The following is a 22,394-nucleotide window of genomic DNA, read 5'->3' as shown; positions in this document are numbered from 1 at the left end:
AAATGATAGCGCTACATATTCTGAAAAATCCAAGAGAAGTCACAAAAATACAAATACAAAATGTATTTTTCTTTTACAATCACGAAAATTTGAATCTAGACGAATGAGAATAATTTTAAAGTAGATAAAGCAGTAACAAAATGCCCACATTAAAGTAACTGGATTTACTAGCGATTTTTAGCAATCTACGCCCTACGTTACTTTGGGCGTAACATTTTTTGAATTTACTTTTCCATCAAGTTACCGAATTTCATTACGTTTAAGGCGTATATAGATGAGAGCTGTAATTTTAAAAATAAAATTTGGTAGAACGTACATTTAGAGAACAATATATTGATTCGTTTAGCTTGTAAGAAGTTTTAAATGTGTATTTTCATCCTTGTTTAGGTATACGTTTGGGACCAGTTTCACCAGTTGTTTATAACACAATTAGATAGATCCAACAGAATTTTTTTTTTTTTTTTGATGCATTATTCTTTTTCATTATCGAATTCCACTGGATTTATTTTCTATTCGAAAAAATGAATCTAAAAGCTGTAGTTTATTAATCGAGGTGAAACAGGTCCTAATAACCTATTCTACCTCTTACTTTTAAGGTCTAATCGTAACTAATTTGCAGGATAAACTTCATCCACAACTGGTGAAACAGGCCTTTACCAAATTATCAATATCATCATCAGTACCATCGGATTGTAAAACGATAATAAAATTGTTGTTTACTATTGCCAAGTTTGTTACTTGTTTGCCATGTTTTAGTAGTTTACTTGCTTTTCAACATAAACAAAATTTATTGATAGGAACATTTGTCTCAATGATGCTGTAGCTATTTCGAAACCCAGCCTGTTCCGGTGGTTGGAATTCGTTGAGTCTTCTGGCGAGACTATTCGTAATGACACTCGAAAACAGTTTATAGACGTAGCTCAGAAGTGAGGTCGGACTGTAATTCTTTAACAGAGATTTATCGCCTCTCTAGAAGAACAGCACCAGCACACTCCTGGACCACGCCTCTGGCGTGGTTCCTCGGTAGATGACGGCGATAAAGAGTCTCGCCAAGGCTCATAGGACAGGTCGTCTGCGACTTTAATGAGATCAGTCGTAACTCTGTCATCCCCCGGGATCCTCCCATTCTTAAGCTGCCCGAGTTTCGCACTAAATTCATCTTGAAGAAAGTTTTCGAGCTATGCGTCTTGCCTGTACATATATATCACATACGGTGCCGAGACGTGGGCACTGACGAGGGGACTAGTCCACACGTTTGAAGTTACTCAACGTCCAATGCAACGGGTTATGCTTCCGCGAGAGAAAGACATAGCCCTCAGAATTAGGTCACCAACCCGCCTGCCCAGCGTGGTGACCATGGGCAACACACATGAGTTCATGCCATTTTTGGCGCGAATTTTTTGGAGGCCTATGTTTAACAGTTGACTGCGATAGGCTGAAGATGATGATGATGAGTGATGATGATGAATATGACATATTTTACAAATATTTCTTATTTTAACTGACTTAAAAAAAGGACGATGTTACTCAATTCGACTGTATATATATATATATATATATATATATATATATATATATATATATATATATATATATATATATATATATATATATATATATATATATATATATATGTGTCGTCGTTTATTAACCGATTTTGATAATTAATAAATATTTTTTTTGTTGAAAAGGAGATATTAGAATTTGATGATGAATCCCAGAGAAATCGAGGGAAACCCTCGAAAATCGTAATGACGACTAGTGCGTTTGTTAATTTTTTTCGTTTGTTTACGTTGTATTACTTGTCGATGATTTTGATAATTGAAGTCGGTTTTATTAGTTTGCGAGCAAACACAATTATAATAATACTAGCTGACTCGGCAAACGTTGTCTTGCCGCTAAACGCTATTTAAAAATAGGGGTTGGTGGTAGAAGGATGAAAATTTAGTATTTTATGTATTTTTCAACGCCAATTCATAATAAAATAAAAAATAAATAATTTATCTAAAAAAATTTTTAGAGGTGGACTACCCTTAACATTTTACTGTAATGTTAGTTCTAAGTTTTTGTTAATGCATAAATAAATAAATAAATAAATAAAATTTAGGGGGATGAAAAATAGATGTTTTTCGATTCTCAGACCTACGCATTATGCACACAAAATTTCATGAGAATCGCTCTAGCCGTTTCGGAGGAGTTTAACTACAAACACCGCGACACGAGAATTTTATATATTAGATTACACCTAATAATACCACACTATATATTACACCTAGACTCAAGCTGGATTTGAACTCACGCCTGCGTAACTGAAAGCAGTCACTACAAATTGCGCTGTCGTGCTAATAACGTATTACTATCTACATGATTCGATGGATATAATACAAGCCGCTATAAGGCGGATAAGATTCAAGCCGAAATTTTAATAGCAACCAGTGAAACAGACCCTTAATCTATTACTAGTCTCTTCACATCAAATAGACATAGACGTAATATCACAAATCCCTGGATTAATTTCCACTAATATCCCGATTTCTCTACCCTCGTTCTCATAAGTGAAATAGTGTTATAAACGGAAGACCGGACGTAATATACCAAATACGATATTCTAATCAACGATTGGAGGCAAAATTAATCTCGTGTCGGATGTTATAATACATTGCTTGCTGAAATTCTAATCGATCATTGTTAGTACATAACAAGGTCCGAACTACAGTTGTACTAAAGTTGATAGATTAGGATTGAGAGCGTTATTGAACACTGAACAAAATACCCTGACCTGGCAGCTAATATACCGAAGCAGACGATGATATCACGAAATTTAGTGCGCATTAAAGACTTCTTGTATTTCTGATAATATTTCAAACGCTTTTTGAGTAACGAGACAACACGATCATCCTTTCTAACATCAAACGATTTCATCACTTCACTGTTTTAAAATTTGTCTACTTTGTTTTAATACCTATCAGATGTTTTATAATTACTTTGATTCTTTAAATAATTATGTTTGCTCGCAAACGAAAAGAAAACCGACAACAATTACATCGATAAGTAATACAACGTAACTAGACGAAAAAATAGTCAAGTAAATACCCCTTATCAAAGATTACTTAAAAAGTCACTAACTACTACGACTACAATACAAGTCTCTGCTTTCGATTAAAACAAGAATCATCAAAATCGGTACACCCAGTGAAAAGTTATGCAGTGTAACGTAGGCTGACGAAAAAATAGTCAAGTATATTAGATATAACTCGAAAAGTACTTGTTAAATCACAATTAAATTTAAATGGTACCAGATGACACGCACCACCTATCGATTAAAAAAATCATCGAAATTTGTCCATCCATTCAAAAGTTTTGAGGTAACACACATTAAAGAATACAATCGAATTTGAGAACCTAATACTTTTTTGGAAGTCGGTTAAAAAGAAAAAAGCTAATTACTATTTTATTATTTTTTTCATTACATCTTTATGCTTTTGTTCATAATTATATAAATTTCTGTTTGTATTAGCGGTATTAATTTTACTACAGTTTGTATTATGTTAAATATTGATGTCAAACAAATCCATCAAATTTGACAGTTAAAACTTTACATAAACAGAACAATAGGCAGTACAATAAAGTAGATGCGTTGCATATGACTCCAATAATAGGGTCGCTGTCTCTTGTTCCCTCAAGGGTGTTAACTGAAAATATCGTATCTCGAACGTACTTATCGAAGTCACAATGTATATAAAGGTCCTTTCAGAGTCCGACCCAAAACATTTTAAGAAGATTGAAATTTACGAGTGTCCTATGAGTGTTCGCACGGATTTAATGTGAAGAAATTCATTTTCAAAATAAAGAAATGGGCTCACAAAACGAAGGTCTGGGTCTCATTTAAATTCTAAGTTCTTTATCAACTTTTCCTTTGATTAAATATAATCTCAAAAAACTCGATACAAATTTGAATACACAGTTTTGTCATACCGAAATAATTTATTTTATGTTTGTTATTTTATGTAAGTGGAATTTATTTATATTCTTAAGTTAATGGTACTGTGTTACGCAGTAAATTAAAATAAAGTTTAACATGATAAAACTATAGTAATATGATAAAACTCACCAGTGCTTAAAAATGTTTTTGTATGATACATGTAAAAGCCCTAAAAGTGGTTGACTAATGTTTAGTCAATTAGTCATTAATATAATGTTAAAATTTCCTTTAAATCTTAGTGTAAATTTAAAATAAAAAAAATTATAAAACTAACAAAATACAAAATTTATAACCAACAAATGTATAAAAGATGTGTTTTTAATTTATACTTAAACAAGATATATTTGGCACACTGTATCTCGCGGATTTAAAGTGTACTCTGCAGAGCAGGCCACTTGATAAGGTGCCAATTTTATTGGGCGATTAGATGACGCCGTCAATGTCAACCACCACTCACAAGACATCGATCCCGAGGCCCCTAGTTAGAGTCTGTCATCAGAGATGTAACGTAATACAATTTTTTTTGAATAAATTTTTTTCGATTAAATTTTCGCCCCTTCGCTTTTTTATTTACCAATATTGGCAATAATATGAAATTGATACTTGACATACTTTAGTTACACGAATAATTGAAAGCGAAATATACAGTAGAAAAATTTCGTGAACAATCACTCGAGATCACTTTTGCAGTATAATAATATAAGAGGAAAATCACAAGAGTAATTATGGAGAAGTATTATCTCTCATACAGAGTTCAAAATAAAACATTTTTACTGTCGTCTTCTCGCACAACATTCACATTATTAAAAAGGTTTTGCTTTTAAATGAGTTTAATTTATATAATAAGCAAGTTAAATTTATCCTCAGAAAAAGTTTTAAACCAGAAAGAGGAGAAATGCATCTCATTTGTCATCTCATAACTCTCATATCATCTCTCATTTGTCATGCAATAACTTTTAAATGAGACAATTACAATAGAGTTATAGTTTAAAAAGTTGTCTAAAGTTTCATAGCCGCTATTAGGGCTAATACTATGATGCAGAGTCTTACACAGATGTCGGAACTTTGCTATTAAGAGTAATCCTAATTAATATTGAAAACATAACGTGATCCTTTATGGTAACAATATTTTATAATTCTTTCGAACTTAAAATTAAGCAAAATTAAGTATCTACTCAAATCGTTTTTTGCAAGACATTATAAACATTTATTTATTTTACATTATATTTCTAAAAAAAATTTTAGCATTATAAAAAATAGCGATTTAATTTTTTTAAGAAATGAGTATTGATGGCAAGCCACATATGCTCCCGTCCGCCGAAAATGACAAACTTGAAATTTCTTACTTGCTGTGATCGATGACTTTATGAAAACTAGTTAATAAACTATACTAGTGGTTGCTTGTAACTTAATTTGAATTGAAATTCTGTTAAAATAGTTTTTATAGCTTTGTACAAATATTTACATACACATATTTATATCTCGTCACAAGTAAAAAAACCGTAAAGATGAGTTGTTCTGTACTCTGTGGTTTAAACTTAATTGAAAGGAATATTTATCTGTATAATTCAAACGCAAATAACGTAACCAAACTAAACATTACGTAAATTTACGGATCAAATCAGATAAACATTCAATTCATTTTTTTCTTTATTTTTCTTTTGTATTAAGATTATTACATTTGTACTAGATTTATAAAAACACTAAGTTGTTGTTACATTTAAATAATTGAAAAAATTACCCTAATGCCAGATGGTAATTTCGCAGCAGCTACTGCTCTAGCCGGCGACGCCTCGTAGGAGCTCGTGACGGAGGTCCTTGCCGAGACCTACTCATACGTCTCGGATAGGAGGGCTTTCGGTGAGAATCCCACGTTGGACGGGGGCCCACAGGGAGCCGACGACTGAATGTCACGATTGTGGTGCGGCGGTGGACTCGGCCCAGCACACCCTCGAGGTGTGAGACACTAATGTCCCAGAAGGAGAATGACGAGCGGGTGAAAGAGGAGGCCACCGACGAGACCGAGGGGTACGTAGGAGGCGCTACTTAATGCGCCTCCAGTAACGCCCCTGTGCCAGTGTCGGGCCGGGATGAGAACCCGGTCTTGCCAGACACAGCGTCGTCGGGATTGTTCAGAGGTGAGCCAGACAGTCCCCATGGTGGAGAAGTCTGGCCTTTACGCCGAGGCCAGCCTGTCGCTGGAGGGATCCTGTTGCCTGCAGAACCGGGACCCTCCAATTAAAGCGGCTGAAGGCTCCCCATAGGGGTTTGTTCGGTATTGCACCCTCAGGTGCTGAAGCCGACATACGGTCTAAGATTGCCTACCCGGGCGTCCGGGATATCACCCGTAAATGAGTTCCCCTGCGATACCAAAAAAAGATGATGTTAAACATTTGAAAACTGTTATTTAATAGGTAAGGTATTTTCCATTAATGATCCTTTTTTTTAGAATAAGAAAATCAAGAGAAATGAAAAAACTGTTACACTTAATCTAATACTTATTATTACTGTGTCAATTTCTGTTTTAGAACACGACTTTGAACCCTCAACGAAACATATATTTAAGTGATCACAGTATTTATTGTGTAACTACCCTGCAAAACAGATAATAAAGATAGCGACTGACTAATCGTAAATGAATATTAACCATTCGGAAGATGGAGTCACCATCTCTGTACTGTTTCGGTATTAAACAAATCAACAATAAGAGTACCTAATATCGACACAAAATCCAATATTTTAATCAAATCTAAATGCTAACACTGTATACAATATGTATAATATGTAAAATCGTTTTAAACGTATATTTATTGTAATACACTCAAAAAAATTATCTTTAAAAATATTGATTTTGGTAAAAGATTTGATAAAAAAATACACAAATACAAACAAGAAGTAACTTCATTTGAGTATGGAACACTAAAAGTGTTGAAACTAAAAATAAAATCAAAGTAAGCTCTACAATTTTCTTTGTATACCTGAGGGTTTCCTTCCACTTAAACTTTTACTAGCACCCGAAATAAATACCAACCCTGTCTTCTTTACCTTGAAGGAATTTACCCTTTTATGTAAAAACAAATAACGGAGTCAGTTGTTGTACCGCATCTGTGCAATGGTCTAATTTAATTTAACAATGACGACAGACTTTCTTGAGACGTATTCTCGTCATCTTCCGTCGTATAACGTACGAGAGAATTATGATTGTATTGCTGACATTTTAAGACTACAATTTTATGCCAACAGTAAAATCTTTGTTTCACGTTTTTACAAATAGTTAGGCGTAGATAAAATGAAGTAGATAAAAAATGTAAAAATTATATCTAAAATAAGGTTTAAACCAAAAGTGTCAAAAGTGACAAAACTATACGATTGAAGTTTTAGTAATGATAGGATGCATACTTCACGACTATGTGTATTTACATAAATCAAAGAATTGTACATATAAGTCATGTTCCGAAAATTTTGTAATGTCCTTCCATAGAAAAAAAAATGAAAATAGTCTGAACATATATTCCTACGAAAGCTCGCCTAGAAAAATCAAAGATGACTTTTTCACTAAAAAGTACTGGTAAATAATTTAATGTCTAATAGAATAGAACTCTGCCTAACAATACTTAGTAATTGCATGGTTGTTTTTGGAAATGTTTTGGAAAAATTCTTCGCCAACAACAAAAACAAATATTATATTGGAAAATATCTCATTATATCTGGATATATCTTAGCAAGTATTCCAGACTTCAACACTATTATCAGCAATTCACTTTATTGCAACGACAGCCAGACGATTCGGAACGTAAACACAAATTACTACTTCCTCATAGCAAATTTATTTTCCATTTTGGGTGAATACCAAGAATTGAAATTTGCACAGGATGTGAATTCGATAGACGCGTCAGTATGAGCGAATCAAACAAATGTTAGAATTGTTATGCGTTTTAGAGGTATATCTGCCATATTTCGGCCACGCTCTGATGGCTCTAGGCTACATTCTCGAGCAGTTTCAAAGTGTTGGACCTCCTCTACCGAGCGCTGTTGTTCTAATTGGACATCTCTGCGTGCTTACAGATCCTCGAACTTTATCTCCGGAACGGCCAAGTGTACAAATAATCAACATTACATTTTTATTCAGTAACATTCTTATGTTTCTTTACGATTTGATTCGAGCACTAGAGTACGATGTACCAGGTATAACTGAAACCGATCAATATCTGACTTAAATATATATTTTATCATTGACTTTAAAACTAAATAAAAATTAACAATAATTATAATATGCTTTTTTCCCATTTTTATTAAAAAAAAACTTGTTTTATTAACAGTGTAAACATAAACACTTAATGGTTGACATTTTAAGAAAAATTATTCTGCTTAAGATTATTTCAACTATCTGAAACTAATTCAGCGCCATCGTCAATTAATTTACCAACCTCGTTAATATGTAAAATCTAACTGTAAAAGTCATAAAGACTCTAGACTGTGCTTTGACTTATAGGAATTAACATAATATGGCAACCGTTACAACAGCGCTATTTTTAATTTTTATGTTTATTTTTAAATATAAAATAATAAATTTGGTCAAAGATTTCATCAAAAGTTGGTCTGTCAGAGTTGAAACTCACTTTGGTTTTAAGCAGAGAGTGCTTGTGTATCGATGAGGGCTCTTTGTATCCAATGAGAGCTCACAATCAAGGTTTGGAACTATAAAAGAAATATTTATATATATAGACTAACATCATCTTAAGAATCTTTTCAATATAACTTTACGTAAATTTCTGATATTTTCTACAATGGTACCAAAATTTAAGTTATTCTTGTAAAATAAAAATATGAGCTAACTTCGATGTTTACTTTAAAACTGCAGCTTTGCGATTAAATATTCATAACTATTTGATAAAGATAAAACACACTCTAGTAAACCCTGCGAATTTTCTTGTTTTCTGAAACAGTTAACGGTTAATGTTTTACTCTGTAACATCCTACTGGTGGGCATAGGCGTCTTTTTTCACAAGCACTAAGCACCAAGCTCCACTACAGGTTTCAGCACGTTTAACTGTCGGTCTCGATTGTTCTCTCATAGTAAGAACATATCCGCCAACCAGCAGTGAAGCAGCGTGGCAGATTAAGCTCCAATCCTTCTCCTACATGGAGAAAGAGGCCTATGCCCCAGCAGTAGGCTGCTGCAGGCTGAATGCATGCATGCATGCATGAATCTATAACTATCATAATAATTTTATACTATACTGTAAATGTATCAATCGTGCTTTTGCAAATGGTAAAGGTACAGCAAAGCTACAAAGGGCTGGCTTCAAATAAAATGTACATGAAGCTTATTTTGGTATGTTATCGAGATTTTAACTTCTTTATTAGCACTTTAAATCTTTTTTTCTAGTCAGTGTGTATCCCTGTGGGTCTCACAACCGAGCCTCGCAGAATACATTAAGCTGTCGGTTTCGTTTGTTATTACAAACGCCTGATAGCTCGTTACATATAATAGGAAAATTATTTACCAACCTTCAGTAAAGCAACTTGGTGATTTAAGCTCCAATCTTTCAGTTAGGACTTGAAAACTTTTATTTTAAATCAACTTAACTTTTTAATTATGCCATCTCAGCTATAGGCAAAAACATACAAAATTAATTTGCTTTGAATATTTTTTGTTTATATTTTGTGTTCAGTTTTATATTTGGATCAATAACATAATAAATATAAAACTGAATATATATTTTTAAAGAAGCGCTAGTATCCGAAGTTAGCTAACTTTCTGCGCAAGATAGAAAATCGGCCCTCTATCAGTGTCATCATAACTTATAGTTACACATGTGACCAAGACTCTACATACACGGTATTGAACTTAAAATGTTATAGAAGTTAACGAATTAGTTTCCATCGCTTCTCCGTTTCTCCTCGCTCTCGATAAAAATGAAACTGTTATCAAAGTTATGTACCAACTTATTTTGTAAGTTGACTGAAGATTTTTACTCAAAGAGGCAGTAGTGAATGAGAACAAACTTGGGTCTCATAGTATGAGCACATTATGTTATACACTCAAAAGAAGCTAAGCCACTACTTATTATAATAAAATTGTACTTGATCAAATTTTGTTTATCTATACATCTATACAAATAAATAAAATTGGAGTGTCTGTTTGTAATATTATAATAGCCGCTTTTTACTAAATGCATACGGACGTACGCATACACGGTACATATACCAAAATAACATTTTGTACAATTTTTGTCTGTCTGTCCGTTTGTTTCGGCTAATCTCTGGAACGGCTCGACCGATTTTAAAGTGACTTTCACTAGCAGATATTTGATGCAATAAGGAGAAGCTTCGGCTAAAAATTTATTTATTTTATAACTCTGCGAACTGAACAAAAACTTCTTTGTTTAATTCCATGCGGACGAAGTCGCAGGAACAGCTAGTTCAAAATATTTTCTTAATCAAAGAGAATCTGAAATCAATACTAAAGCGACAACTATATATTTTTACAGTCTATCTGCATTTATCTCGTATATCTGTATCGCGTTAAAATATTGATTGGATTTCAACGAAGCTCGATACAATTTGAATTAATACAATAAGTTTTGCAAACCAGGAAACTTAATTCTTTGGAAGAGGAGAAACTCAAAACAATAGCGAATGATGTCGCGGACACGGACTATCAAAAAGAAGTCATACGCAATTTTACTAAATAAATAAATAAAACTTTCTGACTTGATATTGATCCACCTTTAAGATTTCTTTATAACGACAAATGTTCTAATCTATACGACAGATTTGAAAATTTCGAAATAAGGGAATTATATCGAAATTGAAATGAAGAAAAGAAAACAATAAATTGAAAACAGAAATTATACAATGATTCGAACATATGGAGCCTGGCGTAGCTCCAAATAAATCGCTGCTTCATCAACTTTTTCGCTGTTTCGTATACATTATTTCCCTAAACTCTCTATATATCTACAAAATATGAAGAGAAGTGGAGGGATGTGACAAATGTTTTAATATATTCATTTTTGTACTCTGGTGCTATTTATCACCATTTGAGAAGTAGATATATGTGTGTACCTGCATATAATTCGAACAATCTAGATTAAGTCAATGATAATCAATGATTTATTACCTATAGTTTATTTCAAGATCTGTTTTAGTAAATTCTTACCCCAAAAATTACCCGTGTAATGCGAGAGTGGAGCCCGCCTAAACACTGGCGGTCGACTACTACACCAGGACAGCCGTCACTGCTACTCATATAGTTATTGTTTTTTTTTTTGTAGTATTGTAGAAAGGCTTTAATTTGTACGCATTTGATATTTTCATTTACTAATGTTGAGAGAAAAGGTCGTCTCTTTTAAAAAATCCAACTTTTTGGTTGAAAAGAAATATGTGCCAATTTAGATTTCTAAATTGGCACATATTTCTTTTACATGTATCTGTATATTTATACAGATACTTGTTGTAATTTAAACATTTTGTATAAAATGAAAAGTAAAGGAGAGAACAATTTATTTATTTTCTTATAAATAAACAAACTACAAACAAAGAATAAAGTCTTAAGAGTCAGTTTTTTGATGTAAGAATCGCGCTTTTCATTTTTTTACTTTGGCGTAAACAACTCAGGTAACAGCCCGACTGCGGGTGTACCTCGGCCTTAGAAGATCACAGTTAAATAATACTGCTTTCAAGTAGTTTTGTGTTCCTGTAGAGAGTACAGAGTATGGTGACCAAAGCACGAGGAATTATTGGGAGTAGGGTAAGCGACGTGGTGGCGATGCTTCGGGTGTTGCAGGCGTCTATAGGCTACGGCAATCACATACCATAAGTGAGCCGTACGCTTGTTTCCCGAACGAAACAAAAAAAAACAAATTCTATTTTGTACCGGTCCAAATTACTGTTTCTATTTTATTCTATTTTTGTAAATAATAGCTTAGAAACGGCATGTAGTTGTAAGTGTTTTATTTTAAGATTTCTCGCTTGTATTTAACACACTGTGTAATTTTGCCCCTTCATGTTCATCTAAAATAAGAGATCTTGTTTGATTAGGAGTTTAATCCAACACACTACGCCAACGCGTGTTATTAGATATACCAGTATACCGATATAATTACAGTTTCCCGATGCGTGCAAATTTTCCAGCAAAGTTTTGCTTTGTATATTTTTTATAAAAGTTAAAAATTATACGGACTCATAACCGGGATTTTTATTTTTTTTAATATATACACTAGCGCTTGACTGCGATCTCACCTGGTGGCAAGTGAAGATACAACCTAAGATGATGCGCGCTTGCCTAGAAGATGTTTATTCACTCTTGATTTAAAGATACCCAAGTTATAGTTTGTTGGAAAAACGGAAGCAAGTTTAACATCGACGTTTACTATTAATTAGGCCATGTAAGATCTTGAAAATTAATAGTTACTAGTAAGATATCTAATGTTATACCAAGTTTGCTAAGATCTGAAATGGTCCTAACTCGCTGTGTCGATATTACTTCAACGGATGGGGAGCTCGCAATCAATTCTGTTGATACGAGTTTGTGCTAAGTCGCAATCATCTCGCGTCGCACTTCAATTACGATAACATTCAGATTTATGCCAACTTAATCTATTTCATATTCACTATATTAAAGTAATCATAAAAACAGAACAACCAAGAAGTCTTGATTTCTCTGGGATTGAATCATCAGATCCTATATAACAAACATATGAACATACATTAAATACCGTCGCGCCTATAGGAAGCCGCGTTGGCGCAACGGTCACAGCCATGGATTGTGCCTGTTTCGCTGGCGGTTGCGGGTTCGATCCCCGCACATGACCGTTACTCATAGTATCCGCCAACCCGCATTGGAGCAGGGCCAGCAGGCCTATGACCAGTCGTGGAATATTACAGGCTAAAGCGAACATACATTAAAAAAATATATATAAATATACAAGAATTGCTCGCTTAATAGATGTGTAAAAAAGGAAATAAGGTACCTTCCTCTTTTACGGGCTTAAAACTATTCACTATTCTGCGGTGATTACGTCCGATTAGGAAGCGCATACCGTTTTAGAACAAAGACTGAAAATTTAATATAAAATGAATTCAGGTTAAATAAAGCTGAACTTAATATAACTTTAGAGAGATATATACAAATAAAAACTATAACGTTCCATGAATAAAGAAAATATATAAACAAAAGTGTACATATTTGCAACTTCCCATCGAAATATCATCAGGCAACCCTGTTTTACATAATACAAAATAAAACGGGCGACGCAATATGTTTCGCCATAAAGGTAGACCATCGGTGCAAAATTACATAAATATAGAGTGTAGTATTACTACACTACAACTAAAATTCTCTTAACTTGTAATTTCATAATCTGCGTAGGTGATATTGACGAAACGAAATATAGAAACTATTCAATTTCTTCTCCACCTAGGGAAGGGGCGATCGCAAAAGGAGCTATTTATTTGACGACTAAAAATGGAACATTTCCAATAATGCTGACATCCCTCAAGTCTCATGACAGCACTACATCGGGAGACACTCACAGGATTTTATCTGCAACCGCTAAAAATCTGTCAAGAGAAAACATAGATGGCTACTGGGACGAAATCTCCAGCGTATTATTATCAAACAACACGTATGAGGAAAATGAAGATAACGCGTGGAAAACTAAGAGGAGCATAAACGATGCTGTCTCGAAAAATATTACGCTAGTCTTAGAAAATCTATTAAAGAATTACGAAAACTCTCAACTACCTACTCACGGCAAGGGTATGTAATTTATTTAACAAAATAATTGTTTGATACACCAAAGGGCAAACTAAGAATAATTAGTAACTTGAATATACTCGTAACCTATTATGTTAAATATACGTAAATAAGTCGCGAATAACTCTACATCATCTACATTTAAAGGAACGAACGCAGTTGGAGTCGAACACTATATAAACGCGTCATTATTTATAATATTTTTATTTTAAATGAAATAAACGAAAAAAGTACCTAGACGTTAAGGTAAAAATATAATAAAATATGAAAGCAATTTAAATTTTAAAAGTGTTAATCTTTAAAATTAGCGATAAGACCGCCTTTGTACATCTTTCTTCGTATGTATCCCTTTTTGTAACATTTCTTTGTAGTGTAAAAAAATGTAAAATGTGTAATAAAGAGTATTTATTATTATTATTATTATTATCCCAATAGGTTACCCTACGGTTGTACAAACGAACATATTAATAAGAAGTATGGGGCCCGTCTCTGAACTTGACATGGCAAGTATTTCCTTCACATTCAAATATTGAGGACAAATATTTATTTTCGGGATAGACGTGAAACTGAACCACTTGGCTTCTTTTTATAGGATTATTCAATGGACTGCTACTTCAGACAGTACTGGAGGGACACCCGTCTATCATTTCTGGGTCCTATTCGCTCCTTATCCCTTTCAATCAAAATGTTAGAAAGGATCTGGCGACCAGATACTTACTTTTACAACGGCAAACATTCGTACGTTCACACAATAACTGTACCTAATAAATTGTTAAGGATCAGTCAACATGGTGACATTCTCTATTCTATGCGGTAAGTTGAACAAAGTGATATACATTTTTTATTTTAGTGACGAACTAAGAGTTTAAGTAACCCTAGAATAAATCTCATAAATAGGTATACATAATTTATATAACTACAAGAGTATTTGTTAGTATATCATAAAGCTATATATATAATCATAATAATGAATAATAAACTTTTGTTATAAACATTAATTTAAAAATATTATCAGGCTCATCACAATTACAAGACTAACCTTTTTTAATTGTTTCTTTTTACATAAACTGCAACTTGTAAAATTAGACGAAGCTTGATAGCTGAGAAATTAATTTTATAAAAAATGAATAATGATCCAGCGTAGGAAGTATCATTAATTTTGTAGTCGTTGAAAAACAACTTACATTTTAATTGGCACTGTGAAAAATGTTGACGTCAACCTAACTAGTGATATAAATACGATGCTATTTTATAAACTATTCATCATATATTCTATTAACAATAAAGATAATTTTCAAAAGTCTTACAATATTAATATACTTTTGAACTTGTAACTAATTTTATAATTATCACTTACATTACAAAAAAATACTTAACATTTCGTTCAATGTATTTCAGGTTAACGATTAAAGCGAAATGTCCGATGGAGCTTCGCAATTTCCCGATGGATCGGCAATCGTGTCCGCTCATCCTCGGCAGCTGTGAGTGTTCATGGATTTCATGGTATATTCCAAACAGCGACGATTTAGGAAAAACTGTCGGCCGTAAGAAGTTATCAGAGCATGTAAAATCGGCTTACAATACCGCCTAAGCTTGAATACCTATTCATATATTTTGATTGGAAAACAAATCTTTATAAGTTGAAAGTACGAGTATTTTATAATTATTTTAATCATTGAATATTTATTTCCCTTATGTATAACGTAATTCGAAATTTTTAGTCAGATGGCATTCGATAATGACGGTTCAAGACAGATTTAGTTACGAATCTAATTAAGTAAGCTTACTTTATCGGGTTTTTAACAAACACAAATTTGTGCTAAACCGAATCTCAAATTAAAATATTTTTTTCTCTAAAAATAGATGCGTACTCTAATCAGCAGTTGGTATACCAATGGCAGAATTCGCAGAGTGTGAATTTCGTTCCTGGTATGACTCTATCCCAGTTCGATCTCATCAGCTTTCCATACAGAAATTTCACCTTTACAAGGCGAGAAGGTAAGCCAACAATATATTTTTAAGATAATTTTGAAGCATTTTTAGCTCCAAAGTTCATTTACATACACATTTATGTTTTGTACCTAAATCTCAAGCAATTTAAACGAGTTTTTGCAGGTATATTAGATAGTATTCAAAACACAGAAATTATGAGGAATTCTTGTTCTTATTATGCTGCTTAATTACGTACACGAACTTAAGATTTTAACAAGTTTGCTTAATTTAATTAAATAAAGAAAAATATGCAAACGCTATCAATATCGTAGGTAGGCAAAAGCACTCGATCGCACTCTCTCGTAACAGCCTTCGTCCCACTACACACGACCCTGGCTAGCGAGCGTTATCCGCTTAACGTCTAATGTGATTCCGCACACTTCGATTGAAATATGCAAAACTAGACGCAAATAAATGTTTATAAGCATTACCAAATATCATTGGACTGCAATTTAATCACCGTCTTACAAGATGTTTTACTTTTGTATGTCGATTTTATGTTTTATTACAAGATAAAGATAATTTAAAATTGTTAAGTATAATGAATCCTTATTAAAAAGGAGCACAATAATGTATATTAAAAATGTAGATTCATGATTGTTACTGTGTTGCAAACACCAAGAAACTAAAAAACAGCAGCTCACCAATAAAAAAAAACAAGAGAAAACAGTAGGTAAAGTAAAAAAGGCAGATTTCATACTTTCCTCGTATAATTATAATAAATATCTACATTTATTAGTTATCAGGACTCACATACATTGCAAAAGTAACATTATTTTCCACTTTCATTTTCAATTGCCTCATCTTTAGTATTTTTCTTCTTAAAATCATACATATTGTTGTTAAATTTCTTTATGTGCCTTTTTAACCGACTTCAAAAAAAGGAGGAAGTTACTCAATTCGACCGTATATATTTTTTTTATGTACGAGTATTTTCGGGGATAACTCTGTCGATTATGATAATTACAATTTTGATAATTCTTTTTTTTTTTTTTTGTTGGAAAGGAGATATCCCTAGTTTGGTACCATGATAAGGAAACCAGGATCTGATGATGGGATCCCAGAGAAATCGAGGGAAACTCTCGAAAATCCGCATAACTTTTTTCTGGGTGTACCGATTTTAATGATTTTTAATTTAATCGAAAGCCGATGTTTATCATGTGGTCACATTTAAATTTCATCGAGATCTGATTACAACTTTTGGAGTAATCTTTGATAATACGTATTTACTTCACTATTTTTTCGTCTACCTACGTTGTATTACTTGTCGATATAATTGAAGTAGGTTTTTCTTCGCTTGCCTGCAAACACAATTATTGTGCCTTCAAATGAATAGCAATCAGTTATTTCGGAATTTACCTTTTGTTACTTATCTGAAGATTTAATGTGTATGACCTTACGGTCGATTACGGTCGAAAAAGAAAAAGAATAGAAAAAATCTTAATACGGTGGCGCTGCAAGTAAGCACAAGTTTCTTCAGCAATTCACGCGATTCACACAAAGGTTTAACATTTGTGAATGCTTGAAATGTTTTATTTTGTACGTGGTTAATTTTGTACTAAGTTTGTACATGATTCTCCGTGTGTAAAATATGAATGTCAATCACATAAATCCGATCGCATAATCCGTCGAATCCCGACAAGAGTAAATATTGCAATCTGGTATCATTGTGTACTATTATTTAGTGGTTATCAAAACATATTACATAGTGTAATAGATAACGCTGAACACTAATTGAAAAACAGTAAACATTAGAAATGAAACAGAAAACAGAGGCATCAAAGTAAAAACAGCAAATCTACTGTTAAAACAGTAGGGTTGGTAACACTGAATTTTCTAACAATAGGTACGTGTTGATTAATCGATGACAATAAATGAATAATAATTTTGGCTAATAACACAAATTGCGTGTTTAACAATTCTACAAAGAAACCCCATCAAATATTTAACTTTCACAACGCGTCGAATCACATTTATCTAAATTGCCTTTCAAAAAGACTTTTCAGATATTTTCCTGTACAAATATGATTTCGTTCTTTTAAAAGCATGTAGCGTCTTGTGTATGCCACGAGCGTCGGTCCTATGACTACATAAGTCTGCTTTTACGCTTCGAAGAATTCCACATATTCCGCTCTCGCTTCTAATGAATAACGACGTATATTCTGTGTTAAATAAAGCCGTTTACTTATTTAATTACCCTTTAAATACGGGCACGATGCACTGTTCTGATTAACTGGTATAAAGAAATGAATAATGCTGTTACATTTTCACATCGTATTACTTAAAAAATAATAAGTCTCTATACTTTTATAAAAATACATAATTATAGGCATATAAATACTAATTTACTGATACTACTATTTACGTAACTAATCGTAGGATAGGATTTTAGCCTAATTGAGTGCGTCAATTTAGATCACGATTCAACCTGTAACATCCCACTGTAGGGTATAGGCTAGAGATCTAGAGATCGGTTGGAGTTTAATCCACCACGGTATTCCAGTGTGTGTATGCGGATATATTCCCTACTATGAATAACGATCGCTATCAGGTATTTATCAACAAACGGGACCGACAGATTATCGTGGTCTCCGAGGCACAGTGGGAAGACCGACGGTTGCGAGACAGACGGGAAATATTTGTAAAAATACAAATATCTATACCGAGCGGGAATAGAACCCGCAATCCACCGGTGTTTAGGCGCGTACATGACGCACGCACCGCTACACCAAACGGTTGTTTAATTTTATAAGTTGAACACGTATTACGCATAAAAAAGTTGTATACCTTGTATATGACAGCTCATAGGACAAAATATGGACGGACATACACATTTCATTACGTAAACACATTTTCAATTCGATTGTATTATTTTATGTTGTTACTTCAGTTAGTTACCTCAGAATTTTTGACTAGGTGGACCGATTTCGAAGATTTTTTATTAATCGAAAGGTGGTGCGTGTCATTTGGTCCCTTTTAAATTAAATTGAGATATGACAAGGTCATTTCGAGTAATATCTAATAATGCATATTTACTTGACTGTTTTTTCGTCGACCTACATTGAATTATACCTTATAACATTTTACTGGGTGTACCGATTTTGATGATTTGATGATTGTTTTAATCAAATGCTGCTGTTTGTCTTGTCCCATTTAAATTAGACCGAGATAAAATAACTACTTTTCGAATAATCTTTGATAACGTGTACCTATTTGATTTTTTTTTTTTTTTTTTTTGACTACGTTGTATTGCTTGTCGATATAGATGAAATCGGTTTTATTTCGTTTGCGAGCAAACACAATTATAAATTTGATTATTTGATAACTCACAGTTGAATGCTTGTTCATAATTATGATCACGGCTAGCACAGGTTATTATTATAAATCACGTCCTGTTTACATTTTTTTATTTCTTTTTTACCTAACTTGTTAAAATGTGATTAGGAAGGAATATGAACGATATATATTCATTTATTCATTTAAGTTCCAAGAGTTCTTCTTAAAAGAAAAAGGCCCAGCAATAAGACATTTACAAGCCGTTATGTTATCGTAACCATCTTTCTTTAATTTTAGGCGGATAACTTATTATTTCTTTGTTACAACAATATAGTCATGTATAAAATATTATTGTACCCTACATTTAAAAAACTAGATTTCCGTTTATCCTTATATTTATTACCTCTTTCAGGTGACTTCTCAGTCCTCCAAGTTTCGTTCAATCTTCAACGGCACACAGGATATTTCCTCATCCAAGTTTACGTGCCCTGCATCTTGATTGTTGTACTTTCTTGGGTATCCTTTTGGATACATCGTGAGGTATTCATATTTAAAGTTATAATGTAGGTATTACTTTTTGATTTGACAAAAGTTGTAGTCGATATAAATTTAAAATTAGATACATATACATTTTAATAATGGCAATACTTATTATATATTAAAAAAAATATTTATTTCTTCTAAATAAATGCACGAAGTCATATTTTAAGGCAACATCAGATCGAGTCGGTCTTGGTATAACGACGGTATTGACTCTATCCACCATAAGTCTAGACTCACGAACAGACCTTCCTAAAGTGAGATATGCAACAGCACTAGATTGGTTTCTTCTCATGAGTTTCTTCTACTGCATCGCAACACTACTTGAGTTTGCTGGAGTTCATTATTTTACAAAGGTAAATGAGTAACTACGTTTAGGATTTAATTGTTTTATTCTTATTAATTTAACACACTTATCCGATCTGTTTTATTAATAGGTAGGATCTGGAGAAATTGTGATTGATGACTCTGAGTGGGAAGATTTGATAGAAGAAGTCGGTGGAGATGCTTTCGCGGCTAGACAGCTTGCTGTGCGTAGACGGAGCTCAGCTAGATCAGCAAATAATTTTGTAAGTTATATTAACATTTAATTTAAATCGAAATTATGATTTATTCTACACGTATCTAAAGAAATTAAATTAATTACCATATAATTATAATTTTAAAATGATCCTAAAGATATATTGTATGACAATTTAATATCTTCTACATTGCTTTGAGGTAAAATTAACTCTACACACACTAACAACAAGGTAACAAGGGAATATTATACTTTAAGAACAATAATTACGAATACGGATGTATTACTTTATTCTAGAGTTTTTCCACGGCCACTGAAAACCACGACGAGTCAGAGTTATCCCAGCAACCAGAGCAAGCAGCTGTTCGTCTAACTATGGAGCGTACTACACAGACCGAAGTTAGAGTTCCGCGTTGGAGACAGCTTTTATATTGCCTCGCAGGAGACGATCAGTACCGACGACAAAGGCAGAGAGAAGCTGGTTAGTATATACTAGAAAGATATTTTAACACATTTAATAAACTAGTAACATTCTCCCATGCCATAAAATTTGCAGAAAAAGGACCAGTCGGATTCGTACACAAATGGTTCCATTAGAGCTTTTATAGTATATATACATTATTTAAAAATCGAACTAAAAACATCGAAAAATTTCCTATCTTGTAAAATCTATTTTTATTCTATATATTGTATGTCGTCACAGCAGTTATATATTCTGTGCCTTTAATTATTAGGGTTACAAAGATAACAGACGGACGCACGGACAGATAAAATTTAATAATAGGATTGCATTTTACATACTCAACTATTACATACATTACATACTCAAACCGAGTTTTGATTTAGTCATTCTTATTTCTAATTCCTAGGTAATCGTGGCCACATCAATAGCGTGTCGCACATAGATAAGGCAGCACGCATCTTGTTCCCAGCATCGTTCGCACTTCTAAACTTCTTCTACTGGATGATTTATGCTTTGTCCAATGACACTTTCGCTTGGAGCGACAACCCCATCAATACTCTATCGCATTAGAATCTATTAATGCTACTATAGGGCCTGTTTCACCGCTTGCCGTTAAAGTTATATGTGCATCTGACATGTATCCGACAGATACTTTATAGTATATTTTTTAACTGACTTCAAAAAAGGAGGAGGTTACTCAATTTGACTGTATATATATATATATATATATATATATTTATATATTTATTCGGGGATAACTTCGTCGTTTATCAACCGATTTTGATAATTCTTTTTTTGTTGGAAAGGGGATATCCCTGGTGTGGTACCATGATAAGGAAACTAGGATCTGATGACGAAATCCCAGAGAAATCGAGGGGAAACTCTCGAAAAATCCGCTTGACTTTTTACTAGGTGTACCGATTTTGATGATTTTTAATTTAATCGAAAGCCGATGTTTATCATGTGGTCACATTTAAATTTCATTGAGATCTGATTACAACTTTTGGAGTAATCTTTGATAATGCGTATTTACTTGACTATTTTTTCGTCTACCTACGTTGCATTACTTGTCGATGTAATTGAAGTCGGTATTTTTTGTTTGCCAGCAAACACAATTATTTCATTCCAATTTAATTTATGAGATATTTGTGTTTGCGACTGTCAATCTAAAAGTTATAGTTTATTGGTTAAAGTGAAACAGGTCCTAAAGATCTATATTACCTCTTGCGGCTAAAGTCTATTAGTAATTTAAGTGTAGCATAAACGTTATTAACCATATACCGGTGACACAGGTCCTAAGATCTTTAGCTGTTACAAGTAACATACTTGTAAGCACAGAAAAACTCGAATGACCCAACTTGTACCTAATATTGAAAGACTCCATTAAATAAATGAATAACTATGATTTAGAAATAAGTAAAAAAATTAATGAGCACAAATGTTACATAATTTAATATATACTTATATTAGTTAATTGAATTATGGGTGTTTTGTTAACAAGTAAATTTTATTAATATTTGCACAATTGTAGTTTTTAAAGTTTTAAGTATTGCTTTATCCCGTTTCCAAAGATGTCTAAATTAATTTATATGGTTACTTACCATAATTACAAATTAAATTAATATGTATTGAAGATAATTTTATTTATATTTAAAACCAAACGTATATTATTAAAAAAAATATTTATTACAAAAAAAAAAAAAAACACTTTATAATTCCTACTGTGGATATGTGTGTTACTTTCATGACCAAAGGATTCATTCATTCGTCAAAATTATGAAAATTATGTGTAAATCTTGAAAAAGTTATCTCGTGAAAATCGTGGAGCATGATATACAAAATATGTTCTAGTTTATAG

At 32.8% G+C, this 22,394-nt stretch overlaps 1 protein-coding gene across 1 annotated transcript; it reads left to right on the top strand.

The window, feature by feature from the left end:
• Positions 1-7,525: 7,525 nt before the first annotated feature.
• Positions 7,526-21,106, top strand: LOC123670411 (gamma-aminobutyric acid receptor alpha-like). Its single transcript, XM_045603907.1, has 12 exons — positions 7,526-7,550; positions 7,922-8,167; positions 13,359-13,748; positions 14,181-14,248; positions 14,338-14,558; positions 15,144-15,226; positions 15,609-15,743; positions 19,426-19,553; positions 19,724-19,909; positions 19,991-20,122; positions 20,371-20,554; positions 20,943-21,106. Exons 1-12 carry the CDS (start codon positions 7,526-7,528, stop codon positions 21,104-21,106), a joined length of 1,962 nt encoding a protein of 653 aa, XP_045459863.1.
• Positions 21,107-22,394: the final 1,288 nt, after the last annotated feature.

This window comes from Melitaea cinxia, chromosome 4 (genome assembly GCF_905220565.1).
Source record: "Melitaea cinxia chromosome 4, ilMelCinx1.1, whole genome shotgun sequence".
NCBI classification, from domain to species: domain Eukaryota; kingdom Metazoa; phylum Arthropoda; class Insecta; order Lepidoptera; family Nymphalidae; genus Melitaea; species Melitaea cinxia.
This window is presented reverse-complemented; position numbering and strand designations above follow the sequence as displayed.

Bases quoted from the DNA above. Each gene is read 5' to 3' on its own strand.
- LOC123670411 (XM_045603907.1), top strand. From the start codon at position 7,526: ATGACTTTTTCACTAAAAAGTACTG. The intron at 7,551-7,921 runs GTAAATAATTTA...TATGCGTTTTAG, and splicing joins TTTTTCACTAAAAAGTACTG to AGGTATATCTGCCATATTTC. The intron at 20,123-20,370 runs GTAAGTTATATT...ACTTTATTCTAG, and splicing joins CTAGATCAGCAAATAATTTT to AGTTTTTCCACGGCCACTGA.